We start from the raw sequence: 21,254 nt of genomic DNA on the forward strand, positions 1-21,254 counted from the left end.
TTTGCTTGTTTGTTTTTTTTTCTCACAAATTACAGTCCCAGAACCACTATTTTATTGTAAGTTTTTTTAAAATTTTTTAAAATTGAATTTAATTCAAACGCGGTAGATCCAGAAAAAAACATGTATTCAGGATGTGGTGTAAAATTAAATTGCACAAAACTGTCAGCGCATACATTCTTTAAAAATAAATTGAAAAACAATTGTAATTGTACAGTTCTGAAATTGTTGATATCATTAAAAAATAACTGAGCGCTTGCGTGATTCTTAATTTTATTGGCTGCAGAACTCCAGAAAAAAGACAGTGGGTAGATGTGATATAATATACAGGACATTGTGGTGATTGAAGTTCTGCACTGGTGATGGCCTCATAATAGAAAAGGAACATGCACCATAAAAATAACTAAACCACCAAAGACAGTATTTACTCGCAAAATGCTTTCAAAACAAGACAAATTTGGCTGGAAAACTGCCAATCTGGCAGCACTCACTAGGGGAGTAGCCTATAAAACTTGCACGCAAGATGCATGCATTACCTATTAAATGTTACCTCAAGCTCAATAAACACATCAAATGGGAATGTGTGTCATTTTTGTTTGAGAAATCTATCAATTTTTTTCCATTCCGGTACTTTTGGATTTAGGATTACACCACTGATTGCATGTGCTATGAAGTTGTGAGGCCTCAGCGTGTTCATTCAGCATTGCATCACTTGGTGAAGTTAATGCTCACAGTAAATAAAGCATGATCTGTGCCACAAAAGCACTCTATGTCAGCTAGACAGGCCACAGCATGTGTGGATATACCAAGTGGCTTTATGCCAGTCCTGTGCATATTAAAAAGTGCAGGTTCTGGGTTCACATAATATCAGTACACTCTAAATTTGATTCTAGAAGTATACAAATTCTTGTTATCGCTGTTTTATTTAGTTTTTAATGGGAGACTTGCATATTGCATAGTGCTTAAAAGAAAAGGTATATGAAAAAAATCTGCACACGCTTGCACTTATCTCTGTGATTCTGGCAAAACATTAAAAAAGCTTATAAATGTTTTTTTAGTCTCTTATCTGTCAACATCTCTCCTCTAGGTGTCCATTATTCCAGCTGTGAGAGCCGAGTATTCCAGCTGTGGTGAGAATGAGTACTACAACCAAACCACCGGGGGCTGCCAAGTGTGCCCCCAGTGCCAGGCTGGGGAAGAACCGTACATGGTGAGCAAGTTGTTATTCATAGCAGGGATGGCAGCTCCTCAATTGTGAATGCCAAGGCATTGGATGTTGTGCCAGTCTAAGCTATTACTGTTACGTGAACCCTGAATACTTTACATGAATGAAGACAAATGCCAACAGATGCAAGTTTAATACTATATGTATTAGATGTTGAGTATAATATATATATATATATATATATATATATATATATATATATATATATATATATATACAAGCCCTAAAAAGGATGAAGCTTACAGAGTTTTATAGATGTATTGTTTTGTTCTACAGTGATTGATTTTCCACAGCAGTTATTCCCCAGTGGCCAACTCACTTTACCAGATGTAGAAGAAATCGGAAAACAGATTTACTGAATAGATTGTATATTTTATTTATGTCATGTAAACTGTGGTTTCCTGTTTCTCCACAGCTCCAAGAAACTGTGGCGGCAATGCCAAGAAATATTTCACCTGGCTCAATTTGCATTTCAGTCACATTTATAGGACAGCCCATTATAATAAGGGGTGTATGTGCGTGTATGAACTAACACATCATTGCATTTCAATGCCATTATCATCTGTTCATAACACATGGAAAGCTTATTTAAATGAGCATTCATTCACCATCCTCACCAAATGATCTTTTGTGGCGGCACAGCGACACTGCAACGGCAAGGCAGTGGTTCTGTACTTAGGGGAAATGATAGCACAAGGGCAGGTACAGTAGTACAAATCCAATGTTTTGTCATGCTAGGGTTTCTTCACTGCAACACACTAATAATATTACTGTATCCAAATTGGATTTGCCAAACTGTATTTTACAGCAATAATAGTAACTTCATGAAAAAATGTGGCTAATTATAGCAACACGGCTTTCTGTATCTTATAATTTTCTCTGCAGTGATTAGGCTTTTTTTTATAACACTCACAGCTGAAGGATCTAATGTTAATTAGCCCGTTAAGTGTTTCTCTGTACAGCAAGTAAACATATAAAACCCATATATTATCTAGGACACTTTGTCAATGTGAGGAAGAACATTTTAATCGGATTGGATTATTCATTATCAACATAATTGTCTTAATTACTATTTTCAGTGGTTCCTGTGGAGGTTTAAAGAAAAAAAAAAGAAAATCCTGACAAGGCGTGCAATAAGATTAAGGGTAGATTAAAGTTTCTGAGTATAGCAACTGTTTTCCTGTCCTGCTTCATTTTGCTATAGTTTCTCAGACGTTATTTTCACTTTGGCCAATTGACCCATCCTCCACACTGTACAGTCTCCTCCGCTGCAGCAAGCATTAGCCCCCGACCTCTCCGAGATTCATGCACGTATGACTCCCTGTGAAGTCCTAATACATGTTGCACAGAAAGTGAATCTATTGTGTGGTATCAGGACAGCTTTCCCCAGGGTCTTGAGTTTAACTTTATTGGTGCTATTCATTTTAAATTGATGTTACCAAACTTGATCCCAACATCAAATGCTTCAATATGTTGAGTTTGAAGAAGTAATCATCTTGTTATTTATGAATTTAAAAGTCTCCAAAACCTACAAAGTAGCAAAAACATACTTTTTGTAGTATTTCAATCCAACTTAAATGTTCTGGGCAGCACCTGGTGAATGTCCTTCCCTTCAAAAACACTGAAACTTAATATTTATTTTATAGCAAAGCCTGGTTTGTTATGTTTTGATTGAAGTTCAATTGTGCATGGAAGGATTTCAAGACAATATAAAGACAAGGATCTCCTAAAGCAGTGGCATGTGTAGCTGGCTTTGAGGAGTACCTCTTTGGGGTTATGTCCATTTATTGTCTCAAAATATATTTTTAGAATATCCAGTTGTAATTAATGAAACAAGTAATAAATGCAGAATATCAGATTGGGGGCAGTGTGGTGCAAGCTAGCGAGAGGTCAGAGTGGGGATAACCTGTGAAACATTTCAAGGTGAAATTAATGATATAGTAATAACAGCTTGACATTTAACAAGAAATGTAAAAAATATTGATATATTTAATTGATCTACTCATTAACATTGCCAAGTTTTGAAACTAACTACACCACACTGTAAATGTTTTGTTTTCCAGGCGTGCTTTTCTTTTCTTTTATTTCAGTTTTATTTTATCAGTACTGTTTTCCTGTGTGTGCACATCTTCTGTGGTCTATTCTGATGTTCTGATTAGCCACAATTTGACAAAAATGGCCTGAACTTCCACTTGATACTTTAAAAGAAAGTGTTCTTCCTCGCTGTCGGGAATCGTGCGCATTCGGGGTTAGCTGTATGAGAAATCTATTCTGCATTATGCTATTTCCTTACTGCAACTGTGATTAAAAAGAGTGAACAAAATAATGAAGCGAAGGATTCGTGTGAACAATAAAATAATATGCATTGCATGCAATGGAAATGGTGTTGTAGCAAACAGGATCCAGTAAATCTGCAGTAAATACTAATGCTAACCCCCAGCTGTTTTCCTCCAGAGTTGTGGTTATGGTACTAAAGATGAAGGCTATGACTGCATGCCTTGCCCACCAGGCAAGTTCTCGAAGGGTGGCTACCAGATCTGCAGGAGACACAAGGACTGTGATGGGTTCTTCCGGGCGACTGTCCTCACCCCTGGCACAGCAGAGAGTGATGCAGAATGCGGGCCTTGTCTACCAGGGTAGGGGTAGCACCTTGCTCCCTCTTACTTAGGGATTTTTTCAAGCTAACACAATCAGATGACCAAAAATCTGTGTGAAAGCATTCAGAAAAAAACTATATAAAAGACAAAATAAACATGAATAGGTGCAATTAGTCAAATAACAAAAAGGAAAAAAAAAACATAAGGATACCCACGCAATTCGTGAAAACACATAGGTAGTTAAATTATGCATGAACAATAAGTGTGCACATTCTTAAACAAGTTTGAGTTTGTCTGAATGGGCTGCATGCAACAACGAAGAAATAAAGTCACGAGCAAATCTTTTCATGGTACTGTATACATTTTCAGAGTCTGCAGGTTAAATGTACTTTGCATCATCTACTTGGCTTTCCTGTCTAACAACCCTGAGCTGAAGACCACCATGCTAGATGATCCATTGCTGTGCTGCATCACTTACTGTGAAAAGATTGTTTGAGAAAGTAGCAATAACTCGCAATCTTGCCACTGTTTCAACTAACAGCAATCATACGGTAACACAAGACACCTTTTAAAGATATGATTGCAACCAGGAAGAGGTGAGACTGAGGCATGTATGGCCAATGTTGTACTTTTTGAGGTACTGCTGATAGAAAGCTATTTTTTGGTAAAGTAACATTAAAATATTATTTCATTGGTGCTAACCGGTGCTAGAATTCCCCCCAAAAAACCCTACCATGGATCAATCTGCTTGATTCTGGGTTACTTTGAACCATGCTAATAATGGTTCTTATTTTTTATCCCTAGACCCTTGGAATAAAAAATCAGTTCCTGCAGATCAGACTTTCTTTCTATGATTGTTGCTTGTGCTAGGAGATTAACAACCCAGAAGCTAAAGAAATGATGCCCTCAACATAGTTACCTAACTCATTCCAATATGTATTACAACATTTAAAAGCAGCAACATGGACCAAATTTGTCATTTCAGATATTCAGCCTTGTCAGACGTAACCCTAAATTGAACACCGGTTTGGCTATGCAGCACCGTATACTGGCAGTCAGTTAAAGAATTAGCTTTGATGTTTGCTGCTTTCTTCTCAAGCGCAGCACCTTAAAAATGACATAACTGCTTTCATCCCCTGGAAATCTAAGACGGCCCACGCTCTGTTTATCATTATAGCACTGCATGTATCTTTGGCTTTTCACTTGCCTTTGCGGCTTGGCAATAACTTATTCTCCATTCATTATGGGCTTCTCTAAATCCCCAAACTGAAATATGTGATCATGGTCTACCACAGAAGGGTAAATGCATATGGTTCCCTATATGGAATTTTAAGAATATTTTATGTTAAATATTTATATGTTAAGAATTGCAACAAGAATACATATAACCAATTATTATTTGTATTTATTTTTCCCCCAGTTTGGAATGTCCAGTTATGTTTTTTCTCCTCAATGCAGTGACTTTGCACACAGCACAGCACATTGTTCTGAGGGTGTGTGAGTGACTGCTGATCTCACAGGCCTAAAGACAAAACCGCTTTTACACCAAGCAATCCAGAGGGCTACTGATCCTGAAGAACATAGATTAGCCCTGCTTTATATCCGCTCTGAATGTGCTCAGTGTCTGGCCAGTAGGGTTTGCTGTTGTGTGATGAGGAGAAGGAATCCCTGCCTCTTTGCACAGCTCGGACACAAACCGTCCAAGCTGTGTGACTCATCCTGGGCTCCCAGTGGCAGCACTTTAACTGGATGAGCCACTCGGGGAACCCCAGAATTATCTTTTTAATCCAAGCAGGAAATTAAACAGCTGTAGGGCCTGGAAATGTAGGCACATTGTATCTGAATAGTAAGACTCTGACAATGCTTGTTCAAGTCCAGGGCTAGAGGGGAGTTCAAACCAAGTACCCTTGTCTCTAAATAATAAACTGTTCCTGCTTTTATTTTCCCACACAAACTGACAACTATAACTATTAACATACTAAAAAAAAGGTGTCAAGATTACGCACAATTCAGACAAATATGTGTCAATATTATGACCTTAATTCAAACAGCAACCACATCATGCAAAGGCTAAAATGGGGGATTATAATTTTTAGGAAGTTATTTTAACTGTTGTTTAAAAAACTGATAAATTGTGGGTTCACTATTAGTAAACCAAGGCCTTTTGTCTGTGCCCACGCTAGCAGGCTATTTGGGTATCGACACCCAAGGCCAGGGTAAAGTAACATTTGTTTGGTAAACAGCCCATGAAGTGTTATGAGTGTTTCATATGTTTAGCAGCAGAGCTTGGCAACGTTTTACAGTAGCCAAATAGCTCCGGCTACGAGCCCTGGTCTTGTTTTCCTGTCTATTACGCAAAACAGGGGCCCTTTACCATCCACTGCACCACCACAGAAACAAAATTTTAATATTACAAAAATACGTAAGAAGTTCTGTAGACGAGAGAAAATTACCCTAAATAGCAGGTCTTCCTTAAGACTAAGATGTTTATGATGTTTTTACAACCATCCTCACAATTCACAATCAATTTTAATGCACCTAAGTTTTAAGTTTTAATACCTTTTTATTCACAACAACATAGTTATCAGACATCTAAAAGTTTATGAGTACCCGATGCTTGATTAATTGTTTCTATTAAATGATTGGTTGCCTACAAGGACAACAGAAGCATATGGGTGTTAAGATAATGGTGTGATTGTGTGCATTAGGCTCTTTGACTTGGCAGTGGTTCTGTGATTTAGCCTAATGCTCCAGTTACAATTGATCTTGTTTCTTTTCTTGCAGTTACTATATCCTTGAGAACAGACACAGGAACATCTATGGGATGGTGTGCCATTCCTGTTTGATGGCACCCTCAAACATCAAAGAATGTAAGTGCAAGCTTCTGACAGTGAATGCTCTGTTATAGATGTTTACCATTGTAAAAGCATAGAAAAGTGTAACAAAGCAAAGTGACAGTACAGTAAAGCATAGGTATGCATTGTAAATCCCAGAATGGTATGGCAAAGCATATTTAAAAACATGGCAAATCATGGAAAACTGTGGTAAATACATTGTATTTCCATGAGAAAAGCACTGAAAAACTGCAAACTGCTATGCAAATGTATCGTGGCCAACCTCTGTGCACTTTACCCCCAAAGGCCAGAAGAGGGGAGCCCTCATACGTGAATGCGTTTGGACTTATTTATTGAGTCATATTGTGCCTTGTGGTCAACTCTGTCTTAGAGAACACTTTGCCTAAGAGAACGCTTCACTTGCTTCCCAAGTGGTGTTCCCTTAGCCAGAGACTACTCTACTCTCTCATCTTATAGCCCTGTGGATTCTGTGCAGTTTGCATTATACTGAGACTTGAGAATCTATGAATTAACCTGTGTAAATATGTGTAAAATTCAAACTGGGGAAAAGCGCTTTGATAAACTGAAGTGTATTTTACTATATGTAGAGATCTGTACAATATTTTTGATGATCAAACATGTTCCAAACTTGAACGTATTGGTAATCTTCAAGGATCCTAGGAATCCGTTTGCTGAGGGCTAGCGTGGAAAAACACAGATATTCTGTGCTGTTTACACTTGGGGCGGGGCAAAAAACTTGCAAGACTTTTTTTGTTTGTTTGATAACCAAATCAATATACAGTGTTCACCCTGTATGCATACCCACTACAGCTGACATCTATCTGTATTTTTGACAATGGTTAAATATTTATAAAACAATTCTACTTAAAGATAAATCACATATGGGAAAATATATTGCCATTGGTTATCACTGTTTAAATCCAGAATTGCATCTCCAAATATGTTTCCCCTTCTAAGAATACTTCAGCTTTTCTGAACCCTGCCCGTTTCTGTGTTCTTTAGACTTCAGTCTCATCAGCAGCTAGACTGCCCCACTGTACTATTTCTTTTCATTAAAACATTATTTTTCAGAACAAACTATTTCTGTTATTTAGCTGAGGGTCAGTTCTTTATTGACTACAGAACACATACAAGACTATTTTCCACAGGAAAAAAAAAAAAAAAGATTTATGAAAGCTTCCACCTTAGTAGCAGGGGTTTGAAACTGAAACCAGATGGGATCCTGCCTTTTAAGTGTCATTTATCAGTAATTTTAAGTGGATAATGACCACTGTTTTTAGGGGGATAAAAAAAAGACCTTGTAAATGAAAGAACTGCAAATGCAAACCAGTGTGCAGAAAAAAATTCAATGAAGACAGAGACCAAACAAAAATGGCATCACACAGTGTCTCATTTTTAAGTTGAGGTAGGAGTTGGAAATGTCCGTTTAGAGCTGTGTTGTATTTACTGGATTAATAAAAGATGTCAGATTGAAGAAGTGAAGACTGCCTTTTCTGTAACCTAAAACCAGTGCATTTCCCACAAAACCTTATTTATTGGTGCTGGCATTAAGTAATGAAAACGGGTCTCTGTTATCCATTGGAATTCCAGCAAGTTTTAAAATGCAAGCACAAACACCAGGCCTTTTAGTTTTCCCAGCGCTGCATCGTCTTGTCATTATTAAATGGCTTAATGAAGTAAAAATGAAAAACTCATTCAACACTATAGCAATGTAATTATTGCCACAGATACATCAAATGTGCAGGAAATATTTTCAATTAAATGTTTTAACTCAACTTAAGAAAATGTCAAACAGAAAGAAAAATAAGCAGTTAAGCAGGGAATTACTTTTTTGAGGCATGGGCGAGCTAGTGCTTGCCAGTTAATTGGGGAAGTAGACAAACACATTGCGTAGTTTGTGTCTATTAATTAGAAGTACAGAGGATTATTAACTTGTCACAGCTTGTGATAATTGTTCTGCAGGACTGTATCTTCTGTTTGTTCCATGTTCATCTCATGTTTTGGAGGGAGGGTCTTTCGTAATCAGCTCCAATGGTCCTGTTCCTAGTGTACAGGGTGCAATTGTCTCTTCATTGACATCTTGCTTGGTGGTCTCTGAGAAGTCATGGTACACTTAAGTACTATTTTCTACATCAGTGATGTATTCTACTGAAATTCCTTTTTATCCTTCTCGCTCTTTACTGTTCCAATGTGTTACCCAAGAACTATCTCTGTTGAGTTTTCTTTGATCAAATGAAAAAAAAAGAACTACAACATACTGGTGCTATATTTTTAATGTACAATAATTTACAAAGATCTGCCTTACAACGTCTTCCAGTGAGAGTGATGTTTAGACAAACCATAAAATGATTGCATTTGAAGATTATCTTTAGGGATAAAAAAGACTTACAAAGCACCTTTCATACAAAGGCAGTGTTGGATGCACTTCCAAACATGACTGTATCAGGGCAACCCATGCGGTTGTTCTAAACCCTGTCCTTCAGCTCTAGCCCTTTGTGCAGTTCCCTCCACCAGGCTGCTCATTGTCTCTTTGTCTTGGCAGGTATGGGCACCATGCTCAGCGATTCCGGCAGTTCTAGCAGATCCTCCTCCTCTAGCACCACCACTTCATTCCCACATGCCCATAAAGGTAAGGGAGACCCATGGCATTGCACCACTGGCGTTTAGTTCAGTGACTTCTCCTACTGACTAATATAAATCCAGCGGCTGCCGTGTACACAGGGGTGGCTTGGCAAGTGTGTCCTCCAGTGAACCAAGGAATAAGGGGATTAATAACCCCTGTTTAAAACTTATTTAGAATGGACTGTAATATTTAAATGAATCTCAGTGTTTACTGTAACGTCAAAGTGCAAAAGAATTTGAGGGCTACAACATTTTGCTTCTGAGCACCAAATACCACTCGATGAGTTTGGACCATGTGACTCTCTACAGGTAGCGTACCTTCAGCGTTACAATACAGTAATACTGTAATATTATTAGGGGCTAGTCAAAGTGAGCATAATCAGTATCTTGTTAATGTTGGGCATTTTCAGCAACTTTTCATTTTACATAATGTTTGCATGCCTTTTCATGTTCATAGAGTGAACCTTTCGCATTTCTATCTATGTATTTTAGTTCAGCCTGGTAAGGCAATGTTAACAATGCGTCTTGTCTGTTCAGCAGACCTGACTGGACAAGGGCACTTGGCTACAGCTCTTATAATTGCAATGTCAACAATCTTCATTATGGCTATTGCCATTGTGTTAATCATCATGTTCTACATACTGAAGACAAAACCCAATTCTCAAGGTAAGCTTCTTCAATAACTGACATTTTGAGCAAACATTTAACTGGATAAGCTTGGAAACAAGTTAAACTTCCAACTCCCTCCTGTCCATTCAGACAATATAATGGCAATGTCTGTAAAGCTTGAAAGCAGCATTGTGTTTAATCTAGTTGTGTTTCTTTGTGAGACACTAATCAGGATGTTTTGTCTTCAAAATGAAAATAAAATTTAAAAATAAAAATGTGTAAGAAAAGGTTTTCTAATATGGTTAGAAAGTTAATTAATTTCCAAGGTGTCTAGGATGTGTTTATTTTGTGACTCAGGACACAACTAACCTCATCCCTGAGCATACAATAGTTTGTGTCTTTTTTAATCTGATCTCCAGCGTGTTGTTCAAGCCACTCAGTCAAGGCTGTTGAAGCACAGACCAGCAAGCAGGAAGAGAAGAAGGAAGCTCAAGGTAAGAATAGAATGGGTTTGATAACTTTCATTGTTTATGGAACCTCAGATAGTTTTTAAACCCTTGTAATTACTGCTATTAGGCCACCTAGATCAAGAATCTGCTTGCAACACAGCACCCAGGTTCTTTTATAATGTATATCCCTGTTCAGTGAGAATATACATTTTAAAAGAACACAACTTGTCATACATGGTGGGTGGTGATATATACTGTATGTATTCATGTATGATCTGTTTATTTGCCTTCATTACAGTATACTACAACAGCTACTGGTTAACTGTGCTAAAAAATGGTGACTGTTTTCCACATGTGGTTTCACTCAAAGCTAGATTGCTAAAAGATAAACATTCAACACAGGCCAAACCCAAGTGGTAATATTATTGAAAATATGGCAGGTCTTCAGATAAGGCTAAGATATGTGTGGTCATTTTTCTGAGAGATGAATGCCACAGGCACTGCAGTGTGTTTTTTTTTTCCTGTTTTTTTTCATGGGAAAAGGCTGGTCCAATCCGACAGCAGCGATTCCAGGCCATAAGAATGGATCAGTACAGAAACATAAAGACAGGGAGAATGTAGGGTTATTATGTAGGTTTTAATCTCTTTAGAATAGTCAAGTTCTTCCAATAAGTTAAGCCTGTATAAAATTACTACTGACAACCAATCGTTGCTGTATGTCTATTGCAGAAAAAAAAAAAAAAGACGTTTACTCCAGTCAGTAATTAACTCCTTGTATTTCAAAGGAAACAATTCCATGTTAATTTTACAAAACTGAGAAACAAACTTAAGTGCTTAAATCTTTCTACACTGTATATAGATCTAAGAAAAATAATTCCACTCAAAGTTGAGAACTTCTAGTACAGTCTGAGAAAAATGAATAACCACTAACTGTAGCACTATTTTTAAATAATTATTTTCCATATAGGACACTGCATTTCGTTAATCATAGTAATATTGTGTTTTTGCAATGTTTCTTAGTGCTGAAATAGTTAGGATAGCGTCAGGTCTGTTCAGTTGACCTATTATAACTGATCTCAAAACAGCCACTGCATGAATAAATTAAATTATGCTTTTTTTGTGAAGAGGTGATGATGCACATAACTTTGTTAATATCATGTTCATATAGGTTTATATAATCAGTCTGCAAAAGACACGTTATCAAATTTAGAAAATCGTATCCCAAGAATAACCAGCTGATGTACCTGCAAAACTGAGTTTGTGATGTTTTTTTTTTTTTTTTTTTTTTTTTTTTAATTGTTTTTTTACAGAGAATGTTGACAAACTCAAACCAAATCCTCCAAAGACTGTCAAAAGGTGGGTCAGATGCTGCTGCTTCATTTACTCTTCTCAGTTTTCAATTCATTTTTGGGCTTTTCATTTGTAAATCATACAAAGTAGTTTGTTATGCCTCTATTTATTTCTAATCCCCAGCACCAAATACATCTGCTTATAATGTATCAGACGATATAGGGATACAGCACCATTAATTCTGTTCTGTTCAACTGAGCTTTCTGTGAAAATGAGGGAGTGATCAAACCTTAATGTTCTTTAATGAAAATAGTAAACTTACAATATTCAAACACCAAGTGGCACTACATGTCAATTATGTCATTAACAATTAACGCAGCAACACTTTGAATGTGAAGCGATGTTAGATGATATTTTTGTGGTGCTCAAGTGCTTTGAGTATTCTTAAGTTAATGTTCTTGTTTCAGAAAAAAAAGTGACCCTTTTGTCAAATGCAGCGGCTGGCACGTTGCTTTGTTTTGATCCAGTTTGCCCATTGACACAATATAGACTGTGTTAAGCTGGCTGGATGTTTGTTGTAAGAATTGTAAGAAATGTAAGAATCGCTTGATTTAAAATAAAGCTGCTTTGGAACAATGACACACATAGGCTAAAAACAATTTAGCATGTACCCATGTAAAGAAATGTGCCAGATGCTCGACAAAAACATATCTCATAAGTGCACCAAGCCCCTCTTTTTGTTGTTGTTCTAGAAACAAGCCAAAACACAAATCCCCCCATGATTCAAGCCTTTTTTCTGTAGGGCACAAACACATTATAAATACTGCAAGTGCTACAAGTCAAGTATGTTGAAACTTGAATTGGGGCCTCAAATTGGTGATTTTATCTACTGCAATTTTGCTTTAGATCTATAGATAATTAAAGTTACCACAGAACAAGTTATAGCATTTGGGTTTCAAGAGCTGTTAGTCTTTAATGGGGAGAACTTTTATTAGTGTCTTACCACCTCCCTTTACATGGGCACCGAGTGGAAAAAAACAAGTTCATCTCAGGATTCCAGCTGGAACATGAAGTGGCTTTGTAGTGATGAGGTAGCTGTATACAAATGTACCCTGGAGACTAGGGGCCAAGTAGAGATTTTTTTCTGCTTTTTTGCAAAAAAAAGTTGTGCTTTTGAGTGAGATTCAAAATGCTGCATTGGGAAAAATGGGTTTGCGAGTTGTTCTCTCGCAGGTGCTTTTCCCTCAGATTTGAGGGAGGTGTCAATAATAATCCCGCAAGTTCACCCCCACGAGCAAAATTCAAACGCTAATTTGCTCGCAAATCACTATGTTGCATGGAAATCACTTAAGACTGGTTCCACTCCTCTTAATTATTTCGCAGGAAGTATTTCAGGACAATCTCTGTTTCTAGTTAAAGAGTGAACATGGCTTTCAGGCAGCTATATTTGCAAATGCTAGCGGAGCAACAGGAAAAGAGGAAATGTCGTGCTGGCAGAATATACAGACAACATATAACATTCGGTGGAAAGGACAGCTATGTATTTTGCCAGTCCACTGTTTTTGCTCTGTGTATATGCACTATTATGTTTTGTCATGGTTTGGCATTTAAACGGTTTAAAATGAAATAAAAAGTGGAAAGGTAATGACTCCAGAAGGCCGACATTGATAAAAAAAAAAATAAAAAAAAAACATACACGCACCCTACACAAACATTGGTTTGACCCATGGTCAGTGCTGTAGTAATATCTAGCTACTGTATATCGAACTTTATCAGCGGTGTGAATGCACAGAACCCGCAGTTTGTGGAGAGTCCAAAAAATAAGTAAATACGTAAATAAATAAATAAATTCATTTCTGTTTAGGCTAGCTAGTTGTTAGCTTGGATTGTTTTTATTCTCTATTATTAAATTGTATTCATTGAAAAAAAGGAAAGATAACCAGACTGGTATTATAGTTTTTGTATGTTTTTTGAATAGGGGAAGTTAGCAGGGCAATGTTCCTGCGTGGGGGTAGGGGTACAGGCAGGCATGAACACGTTTAAGTTCAACACTAACCCGAAATACAATCAGAAGCAGAGGTATTTAAAAATAACAGAAGCCAGTTTTCACTTTAGTGAGGTAGGCTACAATATTTGTTTTCATTAAAAACTTATTTGTTGAAATTAATGTTCAGCTTTCACATTGAAGCTTGTTGTGTACTACTCATTCAATCAAACCAAGTAGTGTAGGAATTTGCTTGTATCATTCAAGAGGTTTTTCAAATCAAGTAAGCTTATTTCATTTGTGTATAAAAAAATGACAATAAAGTCGCTGTCCTTATTTCACAGCCAGTGTCATCTTTAAGGCCCGTAAATGGTAAAGTAATTAAATGTCACTGGCAATAGACTGTCTCTATTTAGCGCACGCAAGAACTTGCAGAATGGATAAAACTGTGTTGAGAATTGTAAGAAAACGCATTTGAGAGCAAAACATTTAATGACATTTTTAACTTTCATAGCTGAAGAGGTGCTGGGGCTATGCTTTGTCAAGCCCAAATAATGCGTCTTCATTTTGCAAAAAGTTGTAATGGTTATATACTTTGAGAGAGTTGTGGTTGTTTTCCTTTGTTAATTCATGTTAATTTATTCATTTCCAAATTGCTTGTGATTTTACGCAAAACAAAGATGACAAAAAGAAGAAGAAGAAGAAGAAGAAGAAGAAGAAGAAGAAGAAGAAGAAGAAGAAGTCGTCTTTATTTTTATATAGTGCCTTTCATAGTGGACCACCATCACAAAGCACTTTACAAAATATGAGACTAGGGTGTGTGAACTATGCATCAGTTGTACAGTCACTTACAACAACGTCTCACCCGAAAGACGAGAATATTCGCAAGACCTTTGAATATTTGGCTATTGGTTTTTAGTGAAGTTGTTCATATTCACAGATAAAACAACAGTGATTGATAAGGTGTGCACACCTTAGCCATACCACTAGTTGAAACATTACAACTTTAGAAGATGACAGTTTTCCCCCTTAACCCCCTTAACCCTTTGTTGTATGGCTGCAGAAAGGCATTGGCAGAGCTCTGCATTACACCCCTGTAACCCAAACTGCATTAACAAACAGGGGTTTGTTATGTGTATCAATATGTGGTGAAACACTTGGATAAAAAGCTGTAGTGAAGTGACAGTGAATCATTCTTTTACCACTAAGGCCATGCTGTTCAGGTGTACACTGTCATTCTGTTTCGCATGCCAGAGAGATTGGTAATTCATAGAGCCTGCTGCCAAGCTACCTGGGGAAGCGCCAGTTTGCTGGGAGACAATGACACTTTGTACACCTCTTTCATAGTGTGTGTCAACAAAGGCACTATCTTTGAAAACATTAACGAAGGAAGTAACCTGAGCTGATTCTAATCTGTAGAAAGGTGAGGTTTTCCAGAGGAACAGAGCAGGGATAAAATAACAAGGAATTGTGATGTGGAAACGATTTCCGAATGCATTCTAATTCATGGTGTGGAATAATAAACTTTAAATGAGGGGCTATTGATTTATTTTCTTTTATTTGAAATAGAGTGGTGCCCATAAGTATTGTACTTGACACCCTGCTGCCAATGTACTGTTATTGCAAATTGAATACTTTCTTTGAACTAACTTCCGTTGATCTAACATCCTCTAATAACAATACATATTATTTACCATTAACATAAAAATGTACTGAATGACACCCATTCATTGAGTGGCTTCACAGTGTATGGCATTGTTGATCAACCTTTGTTTGGACATTAACGCACCGGTCATAAAGTCGTTCTTGACTAGGATCCTTGGAGGGCTACAATACATGCCACATGAGTCAAGCTTAGACATTTTGGAGTATAGAAATAATGGCACATTCTACCACACTGAGCTAACATTTCTTCCTTTCTTTCAGTGAAAATGATGCCTCATCAGAAAACGAGCAACTTCTCAGCAGAAGTATAGATAGTGATGAGGAGGCTGCCTTGGAGAAGCAAGGGGCCACAGATTTATGCCTGCTGTCACTAGTTCATTTAACTCGTGATAAGTCCTCATCCACAAACAATAAGTCCACTGGGGTAAGGTTCAAAACAGCAATGGTTAAAGTACAGAGTGTGTGTAAAGTCAACATTGTCACTTTGAACTGTGGCAGCACATCGCTAACTGATTTAATAGATGCCATCAACCAAGAGGTGCTGTGTGTCCTTTTAGTGTAATAGCCATCACGAGCATGTGCACCAGCAGCTTCTGTGACACCAATGGTGGTAGTTCCTGAATTACAGTTGCCCTTTCATTTGGTGCCTCCACCTGCCAAGTTCAGTTGGCATCTGCTTTCCTGGCAACAAAAGAAAACTTATTATTTAATACTATAATTTGCAGACATTCCCCTATTATTAAAGCAATAAGCTTCATCATTAAGAATGATACAGCCTGAATGCTGCAAAACTACAAAGCTGTCGTGAGGTCACAAAGCGAGTGATAACAGAACTGGGCCCTGAAGCCTGGAGTGGGTCAGGCCCTTACTTGCTTGTCTAGTTGTGTATGTATTGAGAAGAGGTTTCCATGGTAACTACAGATAAACAATAGAAACAAGTTCAGTGCATAACTTATTTTTGTTAATTCTTCTTATAAAATCTTCCTATACACGTAACAAAATGCATTATGCTACAGTCCTAAGTATTTACTGTTTCTTTTAGGCTTCACTTAGTTCGGACAGCCATTTAATTATTTAACTTGAATAAGGAAACAGGTAAACAAGGTAAACAAGGCACAGTGATGCACATTCACAAAATACCCCTTTTTACTTTCAAGAATTAAATGGAAATAATTGTTACTTAAATGCTGTATGTACATTGCAGACAATTTACTGTATTCATTTTGAAAACAATTCATTCATTCTCTTCACATATCTGCATGTAATTTTAGCCTACAGAAATCATTATCAATTGCCATTAATTGGTACACGGTTGTAAACGTAAGCAAAACACTGCTCTTCTTGTTTTGAAAACTGCATGTTAATGAATTGATTTATTGAATACCTGTCAATAAATATTTATTAAAAGCAAGTCCGAGTACACGTAATGAGTAGCACACCCCTACAGGTTATACACTTCGGTGGGGGTAGACTGTATCACACCAGTTGGGTTTAGATTCAGTCAAAAAATACAGTGACAGTTTATGTCCCAGTTTGCGTTATGTCCCGTTAAATCAAACAGCTGACCCCCCAGCATATCCCTGCATTAGCAAAAATGAGAAACATTTGTGTAACCGTTTGGTAAAGCCCTTATGGATACAAATATAAACTGGCGTTCAAAGAAATGTGATCAGATTTCATCTTCGAACAAGGGAACACTGCATGCCATACCGCGGCTGTGTTTATTTAATGAAACCCACACACCACCAGCGATGCACATTCTGAATCCCAATGGGCTGGCAAGGGCACCCACTGGTACTCATGTCAATTTATTCTTACCATTTCAACCACACAGCCTGATCAACAGACTACAAAGAACAAGCAAAGAACATTCGTTTTCAGAATGGTTGACTTTGTTAAACCTTTTTCATACCTGGTCTCTCCCACTGCTTTGCCAAAACAAAACACCAGTGATCATCAGAACAGACACAGAAAGGCAACATTCACACAACTCAAGCAATTTTCTTATTTCTTTTTCTTGCATGTAATTCACTGCACATTTTTGCAGTGTTTGTATGAATCTCTGGGACACATCTTCAAAGCACTTACTAACTTTTTGAAAGGAGAATATTGAAAGTTTGGTTCTAGTTTTGTGAAATAGATAACAATTTTTCTACTCTCTAAAAATAGGATTTAAAATAAAATGCCCAAGTGACTTCTAATACCAATAGACTAAACCACCTGCATATGTGAGAGTATATTTTAATAAATAAATGGAATTAAATGAAGAAATACCTACACCTTTCTTTTTTTTATTTTTTTAGATTCAGAGTCGAAGGAAAAAGATCCTGGATCTCTACACTAAAGCATGCAGTGTTGCTGAAGGTGAGCACAAAATAATTTCCTGAACAAACACTGTAAAAATGGCAGGGAGGGTGATTTATAGGGATTTAAACGGTGCCAGTACTTGGATCAATTGAGTAGACCCACGAGGTAATAGTAGCTTATACTCACAGACCATTATTGTAATTATAACACAAATACATGAGGAGATGTGCACTGTACAGTCTTTGTTAACAGTGTCTCGGGGTACTGTCCTTAAATGGTGCCTCAGTCTAAAGAGACCACTGCAATCGTCTCTAAACAAGCAGTTGTTTTGTTTTTTCTAAATTAAATGCCATGATCTAGGACATAAATCTGTCATCCAAAGTGTGTCTGGAACACATCATATCCAAATTATTTATTGGACCCATTTAGGAAAAGCTGTGCAGAACTGCAGTAAATATCCTGGTATTGTTTTTGAGCGATTGTTTTGCCGGAATTATTAAAACCAGCTGTAGTGACTGAACCGCTAGAAATTAGTTTTGACTTTCTATAATTTGGATGCCGCTTGTTTGGTTTTTTTGTCTAAAAAAAAAACAAGTAGCTTAATCACAACTTTAACTTTTAAAACATGTATTAATTGAGTAGTTTGTTCTATGAAAGCATCTGCGTTTCAAACGTACATTCTGATAAAGAACATTAAACATTGTTTTTAATTGCCATTGCCTTATCATACATTATAGTTCTATACTGAATTAGTGTGGTTGCTACAATCATGGGAATGTATATCACATTTCGGTACCACTTTAGATTACATGGCATAAATATCGATGTAATTACATAGTAACCGCAATGTTATTACCAATGGCTCCTGCACTTACACTGAAACTACTGTGTAATTATACAGGAATGCACTTGAAATCAACTGCTTATTACTGTACCTAACATGTTTACACAGAAACACTATATTACAGGTCATGTAATGACATGCTTATTCAGCCAGTAGTTAACAGGTAAGAGCAGGGATTGTAGGTGGTTACACAGGTATTACTGTTATAACATGGTTAGGAATCAAAATTCCACATTGAATTAGTAACTAATCAGATTGAGCCGTTGGTATAAAGTCCACCTCAAATAATTATATAAACCAAACTATTTAGTATATCGTTTGGTGTCTGAGTTTATGTTATTTATTTCACCGGAATAATCCCTGTTCAAGGCTGGCCTCATTTACAAGAGTCATGAGCAAGAACACAAAAACAATGCATTGCAGTGGTCATAGATTAAGCAATTGAACAAAAGCTACCAATATAATTATATAAATAACAAATGATCCTAGCAAATAGGGATGCTAATGTTCTTGAAGTTATTCTAAAAGAAGGGGCACTGTTCTATTCAGTACAGACCAGAACAGAACAGTCTGTTGCTTTTTGATAAATATGAACTTCCTTTCCTCGCCTCACATGGTTGATGTGCCTGGTGGCTTTAATTCATAGCTGTGCTGTCCTGTCCGTCTCCAGGTCTCAGCCCCACTGAGCTGGCTTTTGACTGCCTGGAGAAGACAAGCAGGATGCTTAGCTCCACATACAACACAGAGAAAGCCATCGTGAAAACGTGGCGCCACCTGGCCGAGAGCTTTGGCCTGAAGAGGGACGAGATCGGTGGCATGTCAGACGGGATGCAGCTCTTCGACCGGATCAGCACTGCTGGTTACAGCATCCCAGACCTGTTGACCAAGCTGGTGCAAATCGAGAGGCTGGACGCGGTGGAGTCCTTGTGCACTGATATTCTTGAGTGGGCTGAGATACCGGAGACCTCAAGCCCTGCTCTCTCATCCAGATGTGCCAGCGTGTGAGCTGCTGCTGTAGCCTGGACCACTGTAAAATGAAGAATAAAGGGTTTTCAACACTCTGCAATTTCAGAAACAAAACACATTTATATCCATTTCTAATTTCAGATATGTTTAAGTGCCATTCTCTGCAAGGAGAACAGCGATTGTAATTGAATTCCAGTCATGTTAAGAGATGGACCTTTCAGGCATTTTTTAAATGATTTTGGGAACAGTGTGCTGGACACACTGAGAAAGACTTTTAATATTGATTTACAAATGAACAAAACTGTTTGGTATCTGTGGAGAATCGTGAAAGCATTAGAACCAAGGATTTCATCAAGAGGAACATTAATTTATTATAACATTTTTCCAGATTTCTGCTACCACTTTACTGCAAGTGCCTCCTGACTGTTTTCTTGAATAAACTGAAGCGAGCAGGGATGCACATGCTGTTCCAACACACTTTTTGATGTTCAGTATTGGTCACTGTTCACAAAGCGTTAACTAGTTAACCATACTGTTCATGGTGTCTTAACATGAGTCCAGAACAGTTTTGTGAATGTCAGGCTCTAAAAATATTCTTTAAAATTGCTCATGAGTTTGTGAACAAAGTCCTAACCTTCTCCTGCAGTAATAATGTGCTCCCAACCTGTGCTCAACATGCTGCTGGCTCTTTTTGCTGCTTGTGGTGTGCGCATGCACTTACAGTATATCCAGCAATGATATTCTTCTCTTTGGCTGTTCCCAGCGTTTCTTCCATTTTTATTCAGTGGTTTTTTGTTTGTCTTCAAGGAAAAACTGACCACTAATGTAACGCATTAACCGACATTCCCTTTTAAAGAGGTTTTATTATGAGGGAAACCTGATTTCTATCCAACCAAAGTGGAATTGATATAATCTGGGTCAAACCCAAAATTCATTCCAAAATTATGTCAAAAGATTAGTTATTAACACGAGTTGCTATAAATCAAGGATACTTTCTAAAACAATGAATCTGTGTCCTTTTTTAAAAACAATTAAAGGTGTTTCCTTTTTTAATAAATAAATGAGTTGTTAAAGAGTACATTATGTAAAAATAGGACGTGGTTTCATGCAGTTTCCTCCTTTTTCTGTGCAGTATGTGCAGAATTATTGCCTGATTAAATACAAAGATTAAGAATTGAACACGTTTTTAACCCTGAAAACAGTAAAAGAAAAAAAAAAACGTAATTAGAACACTACCACGCTTACACTAATACATTTACTGTGTGATAATTAAGTACACCTTGCCACACTTATTTGTTTTTCCATGCCTTTACTCTGCTGTTTTATACTTTGCCGTGCCTATGCTCATGTTATAAAGCAGTTAAGGTTAACATTTGAAACATTTAAGTATTTATTCATTTAGAAAACCTTAGTGAAACAGTTAATTTAGAGATAAACAATGTAATTTTTACGACAACCTTTTTTTTTGTTTTGTTTTAATTGTGTGCTCTTTACACCTCTGGTTCAAAGTGTTATTTTCCAACAAATAATTAAACCCATATGGGAGAAACCAATGTTAAGTGACATGCTGCTGGATATATATATATATATATATATATATATATATATATATATATATATATATATATATATATATGCTACAAAATTAATGTGCATTTTAATATAAAAATATCATACCATCTCTATATTACTGTAAGTCATGCAGATATATATATTGTTGTGGCATGTTTTAATGTTAACATACATGTGGATATATATTTAACGTAAAGCAGGAAATATTGTGCATGGGCCAAACTGACAAGTATTCCTAAAAAAAGAGTATATGAAAAGAGGAATATGATTCT

General features: G+C 37.0%; 1 protein-coding gene across 1 annotated transcript; it reads left to right on the forward strand.

Moving 5' to 3' along the window:
- Positions 1-741: 741 nt before the first annotated feature.
- Positions 742-20,975, forward strand: edar (ectodysplasin A receptor). The gene is made up of 11 exons (XM_041271592.1): positions 742-768; positions 1,085-1,207; positions 3,677-3,858; positions 6,604-6,689; positions 9,217-9,303; positions 9,837-9,962; positions 10,325-10,399; positions 11,665-11,710; positions 15,555-15,717; positions 17,597-17,657; positions 19,115-20,975. The coding sequence occupies exons 1-11, from the start codon at positions 742-744 to the stop codon at positions 19,447-19,449; spliced, it is 1,311 nt and encodes a 436-aa protein (XP_041127526.1). The 3' UTR covers positions 19,450-20,975.
- Positions 20,976-21,254: the final 279 nt, after the last annotated feature.

This window comes from Polyodon spathula, chromosome 15 (genome assembly GCF_017654505.1).
Source record: "Polyodon spathula isolate WHYD16114869_AA chromosome 15, ASM1765450v1, whole genome shotgun sequence".
Lineage (NCBI taxonomy): Eukaryota > Metazoa > Chordata > Actinopteri > Acipenseriformes > Polyodontidae > Polyodon > Polyodon spathula.

Excerpts from the sequence above, each read along its gene's own strand:
- edar (XM_041271592.1), top strand. The coding sequence starts at position 742 with ATGATCTGTGCCACAAAAGCACTCTAT. Across the intron at positions 1,208-3,676 it reads CTGGGGAAGAACCGTACATG|AGTTGTGGTTATGGTACTAA; the intron begins GTGAGCAAGTTG and ends GTTTTCCTCCAG. Across the intron at positions 10,400-11,664 it reads AGAGAAGAAGGAAGCTCAAG|AGAATGTTGACAAACTCAAA; the intron begins GTAAGAATAGAA and ends GTTTTTTTACAG.